The following is a 5,918-nucleotide window of genomic DNA, read 5'->3' as shown; positions in this document are numbered from 1 at the left end:
TGAACCTGATATATTTTGTTAAACCCACTTCCTATTAACCTAAGCTTTTGAAATAGATGGCAATTTATCACAAATACATCTCTGGCAGAAACATATAAGTACAGAAAATTCTGATAAAAAGCATTTCTTCACCTATAACAATTTGAAATGGATTTAGAATTTTTTCAAACAACTTGAGTCCTATGATAATTCAAAAATAATCTCGCTACTATAACATATGAACATCGATAATTCCTATAATTATGGCCTGACAGATTATATTGGGATTGTAATCCCCCGAAACCACGATTTGGAAGTATTTATCAGTAATTACTGATTCGTTCCATCAACAAAACCAGTTAATCGCCATTCTCCGTGAGATTCAGAGTAGGATATAGAAATTGTTAGATTTTGTATCTTTATGTCCAGTTAAGCTATCGAGTTGTCTTTTGAATCACGACAAACACAATAACCAAAAGAATGTTGCCTTGATAAGTTGGCTTAAGCATATTTGATGGCTCCGATGAGCAAAGCCTTGTTGTTACCAATTGCCACCATAAGAAGAAAACCCCCAAGAACTACCCCTTTTGAACCCCTCTCACGTTCCATTGAATTTCTAGGACAAGGAAGATGGCAAGCGATAATAATCACAGAAGTTATATGCTGCCTTTTTATGCTCTAATAGCTGTTACAACAATTTTACAAAGTTGATCTACATTATTCACTTCCTCCGGATGTTTCAGAATTCTTCACCTACACTAGAAAATATAGGAAGTGGAAAATGATGAGAAAACACTTACCTAGATTCAATTGCATTAGTTTCTGAGCCTCTTAGAAATGACCGACGCCACCAAATTTGGAAGGCTTTACTCAGATTAGGGCATTCAGAACCGTGTTTTGAGAAATTTCGGAACCATTCCATAAACAACATATACTGCAGCTTCAAGGGAAGAGTAAGAAGAGTCTGACCCATAGCTTCCTCCAATGCCTTCGTGTCCAGCCCTTTTCTACATCTCTGAAGCCAACCAAAGTCCATCAACATTGGACCAAACCAAGCCTGGAGGAGTCCTGATCTTGATTCTGACCGACAGTGCAGTTTTCTGGTCCCCATGGCAATGACTAAAAATGCTGTAACCCGACTAATCTCATACCTGACCATTGGAGATGCATTCTCATGCATTCTAAGCAAGTCTCCTTGATCAGCCCATATATCCACAAACTCCTCAGCCATTTGCCGATCAAGAAGGATATCTAGCAGCCAGTTAATGTTATCTACCTGTCTTGATATGCGTTCTATCAAAGGCTTACCAGTCTCCTTCATCACTGGTTTCTCAGGAGAGAAAGTACTTGAAGCCTCCTTGAACAGGTTAACAAGTGAATCTAAACATGATAAGCAGATAACATAAATATCCTCCTTACTGAGTTCAGGATGGTTCTTCTCATAGACAGAACTTTTGCAAAGAAGACCCTTGAATAATGTTTTTAGCTCATTCCTTGCATTGGCATCTGTACAAGTGGTGATAGACCAAACAAGTTGTTTGGCTAAATCTGGCTTCGTGTCTGTTGAGTCAAGCATATATAGTCTAGCCAATATGTCTCTAGTTGTTGAGTCATCAAACTTAAACCTTGAAAACAGGCTCCTTAGTTTCCCCTCTTCTTCCTCAGTCCAAGGAACAGCCTCAAGGTACTTCAAACAGGATATTACACCCTTAGTAAACATTATACCTGCTGATACCTATATTTAGTAAGAAAAAGCCATTAAAGTCACAAAGCCATCAATTGGAATATCATACTTCTTATTTAATTATAGCTTCAACAAGCTTCATAATTTCATTACCCACAACAAGGAGCAATATTCCTTTTCTTAAAACAAACAGTGGATGTTATGAATGTTTGTTAATAAGGTGCATCTTCGTACAGTAATGCTATATGTTTGTTAATAAGGTGCATCTTCATACAGTAATGCTATGTCTTGTTTGCCATATCACTTAAGTGTGTAACATATGCAGGGAGAATAGACAAAAATAGGTAGCATTGGCAAAGAGAAAATTATGAAGGTCATAAATTCTAATGTTTCTTTACAAATAATAACTTACTAATGTAATACTAGTAATTATTAAATGCAGTTCCCATTATAAGTTGAATTGTCATAATGTCAAACGGGTCTATTAGTTTTTTTTTTTTTTTTTTTTTTTTTTTTGGGGGGGACAAAATCAACCACCTAGCATTCATGTAGATAATCTATATACACAGTATATGCTTAACTTTTTGAAAATATAAGATAAAATAAAACTGGAAGGAAAAAATGAAAGTAATCATCGTTTTTTCGTAAAGTAATTGATTGCTCTTTTTCTTTTTTTTCACTCAGACCAAAGCTTTAAAACTCTAAATTGCCATTTTTTTATTTATTTTATTTATAAAAAACCTCTAATTGAAACATATATTGTCTATAAGGCCATTTATGTGAATATTCGGTGATTAGCAAGGTCCAACTCTAAATTAAAAACCAAGAGTGAACAAGTTGGAGAAAATTTTACCTGCATATTTTCAAAAAAAAGCTTCAAACAATATCTAGAATCTGCAAACTAGGAAAGTAGGCAATTGAAATTGAAAATTCAGCGAGCCATATAGAGCAATTCAATCCAGGAAACTAAATAGAGATCAAAAGGTCAATTTTGCCTCTTCCTGCAAAACTCATGCAGCCAAGTCCAAATCCATATGCAAATCCAGTTTTCCCACACTCTTGACAATGCAAAATTGATTACTATGTCAAACAGTTTTGCAGCATCCACAACATCCGGTGGTATGGCTTACTTGCATCTAAGTTTGCCAAAGGACAAGCTAGCACTAAATTGACCAACAACAATTCTTTAAAGTGAAGAAAAGCATTCACAAGCCTAACCAAATTATGCAATAGAGCATTCACCTTGGTTCATTAACTTCCCCTTGATGCTCGGAGAAATATGAAGTAAAAACATCTATACACCAATAAGTACATTAGCAATGTCAATTATAGAAAATTTCTAAACTAAATAGAAACCTTCTTGATTACAAATGGGAATTGCTTTTTTGGTAAGTTTGATTCAAGTCAGGCGTACATTGTTAAAAGAGTAAAATAGAAAGAACATGTATCGACTTATCTACATTTGACTTTGCATGCAAAGAATAATGAGTCAAGATTAAAATATAAACAGACAGGATATGCTCAAATATTGGTTGTAGACTTGCAACATATACAAAATAATGTAATTGAGTTGCTAATAGCTGGGACAAACAGATATATTATCAGCTAATCCTTATGAGAACCTGTATGATTGATAACCTTCATATTCTATACAATTAAAGGTTATTATGTTTCTCTTGTAATGGAGCCCCAAGGTTGCCTTAATTCTACTGGAAGCATTGATCCTTTGTTGTATCTATTATGTGACAGCAGTTGACCTTTCTTCTGAACTTTTCTTTCAGCCCTTTTAATAGTATTAGATACTAGACACCCATAAAGAGGCATACAAACGAGTGATCCACATCTCCTTCGACAGTTAAATACAGAACCATCACTTAAGTCAATGTATAACACATCTAGTTCAACGTCCAGGAGAAACATTTAGTACTCCTGAACTACAATATTTCCCAGTTCCCTCTTACATTACATGAATGTTGAAACCCATATTACTTCCAGTTATATGAGTATGAACACCAGCTCAGAACCGAATTCAGAAACCGAATTCACAAACAACAAACATTTGCGATGCTTAGGTTTACTCCCAACAAGTCTTTTTTTTAACTTCCTTTAGGCAAGATCTAATACTGCCCTCAGGGTAGCAATGATTTTCATCTACTCTAGTCTTCTTAACATGTAAAGTATCAAAGATCATACCAAAACCAATAAAGGGATTTCTAGATGGGTTTAGAGCGCTAACAGGATCATCAATCTAAAATCAACCAAGTTAGCAAACTCCAAGGAAAATGATTACGTCCGGCAGAAACAAATACGAGCTATGAACATAAGTTAAAAACTAAATTCTATATTATTATAGGTCTCTTCTAATTGGTTCCTCAAAAATCTTACTCAAAGCTCAACGGATTAAAAAGTTCCAGACTGAAAAAATAAACAAATAAAAATCCTACAATTCCAAGGTAATAAAAATATAAAATAATAATAATAATAATAATAATAATAAATTATAATAAACCAGCTAATCCTTGCAACATAACTAGCAAGAAACCGTTTTAGCTTAAAAATAAAAAAATAAAAAAAATAACAAGAAACCAAAAATTTGACACCAGAATAAAAATGAAAATAGAAATTAAAAAAAAAAAAAAAAGGGAGTGAGAGTTAATCACGGACCTCAAGTACATTTATAGTCCGATATACTCCGATGTTGAGGAGGCGCTTTGTTATATCATCCTCAAACATAAGCTCTATGGTCTCCCTGAACACCGCCAAGTTCTCCACCTCCGGAACCTCTATTCTACACATTCTCGACCCACATGACCCGCTCGAAACTGAACCCTTCCTGTACTCCTCGATTAGCCCCGCGAACAACTCTGAATTCATGCACAGTACCTCCGAGTTCAGCTCCAAAACCAACCCTCCACCTCTCTTTCCTCTCAAATTCAACCTCACATCAAACATATTGCCTTCAGAACCTGACAAACCCTCCGGTTCGCCCCCGAACCTCTCGTCCGGTTCCCGAAAGCTCTGGGATCTCAGCTCGGCCGCGGAATCGACGGCCGGAGACGGATGGGACTCCATTTCTTGAACCGTACCGACGGTAGGATCGGAGTCGATCGGCGAGACTCTGCCTGGAGACAAGATCCTCCGAGGATCGATCCGGCCCAAACCTAACCCGGACTTGGAGCTCAACGGCGAGTTCGGCACCGAGTTGCTTGTCGGTTTCATTAGCGAGTCGGTCTTCTGGTGAAGTGCTTTGGGATTGTACGCAGAGAGGTTCTCGGGGCTCGAAGGTGGGACGGCAAACGAGCAGCACCATGATCTCCGGCGAGACTGCGGTTCCCTGCGGTGACTCGGTTTCCGGCGTGAAGAATCGTCCATGGGGTGCGAGTGGAATCGCGAGCTGAAGACGGGTCAGCTAGCGAGTTATAGAGAGAGAAACTGAAAGTGAAAAAAAAAAAAAACAAAAAAACAAAAAAAAGCCCTGAGAGAGAGAGAGAGAGAGAGAGTGCAAGTAGAGGAAGAGCATTGTTCCTGGAGAAAATGCCTTTTAAGAGGTTTTTTTTTTTTTTTTTTTGGTTCGTTGTTTGTTTGGTTGGTTTTTTGGTTTTCTCGGGAATGGCGTTTGTGGTTTTTTTTTTCTTTTTTTTATTTTTTTTTTCCTTTGGGAATTTTGTTCGGTTTGTTAGTTTAGTTGGGTGAAGAAATTTAGGAGTTTAATAAGACTTTATTTTTCATATTTATGCTTTTTATTTATTTTTCTGTTTTTTTTTTCCTTTTTCTTTATGGTTTTTAGTGAGAGAAAGTAAAAAGATAATTAAAAAAAGGGGAAAGAATCGCTATCATTTTCTTGGAAAATGTATAAATTGCAGCTTGAGTGTGAGCTGGACTTTTCGTATCACATGCATCTCTTTTGGGTTTTCAATCACTTCTTGGTGGGGAAAGGTATAGATTTGTGGCTGTTTGATTAGCTAGAAAAAGTCATACATAGATCTTGAAAATAAAGAAAATTATGTTACCATATTTTTGCTCTTTATAAATTTATACAAAGATTAAATTGTTTACTAAATCATATATTAATATATAATTGGTTTGGATTTTTGGATTGCCTATTGAGATTCGCTTACCTATTTTAGAATTCATTTGTATTAACTTTTTTAATCATAAAATTTATTAACACATAATTTTGCGATCTTATTTAGTAAAAAATATTTATAAAAGATATTTTAAGTCCAAAAATAAATATTTATATTAGATAAATGAT

At 35.7% G+C, this 5,918-nt stretch overlaps 1 protein-coding gene across 2 annotated transcripts; it reads right to left on the bottom strand.

Moving 5' to 3' along the window:
- Positions 1-448: 448 nt before the first annotated feature.
- Positions 449-5,397, bottom strand: LOC125423718 (BTB/POZ domain-containing protein At2g13690). 2 transcript variants are annotated; one of them, XM_048478789.2, is made up of 3 exons: positions 4,328-5,397; positions 2,906-2,957; positions 449-1,704 (listed from the first exon to the last, which is right to left on the bottom strand). In XM_048478789.2, exons 1-3 carry the CDS (start codon positions 5,033-5,035, stop codon positions 776-778), a joined length of 1,689 nt encoding a protein of 562 aa, XP_048334746.2. In that variant the 5' UTR covers positions 5,036-5,397; the 3' UTR covers positions 449-775. The 2 variants fall into 2 exon arrangements, with proteins under 2 accessions (XP_048334746.2, XP_048334747.2); XM_048478790.2 differs by lacking the exon at positions 2,906-2,957 and having other exon boundaries at positions 449-1,714; positions 4,328-5,373.
- Between the last annotated feature and the right edge of the window lie 521 nt (positions 5,398-5,918).

Source organism: Ziziphus jujuba, chromosome 7, assembly GCF_031755915.1.
Source record: "Ziziphus jujuba cultivar Dongzao chromosome 7, ASM3175591v1".
NCBI lineage: Eukaryota > Viridiplantae > Streptophyta > Magnoliopsida > Rosales > Rhamnaceae > Ziziphus > Ziziphus jujuba.
The sequence above is the reverse complement of the archived record's forward strand: the minus strand, read 5'-3'. Positions and strand labels throughout refer to the sequence as shown.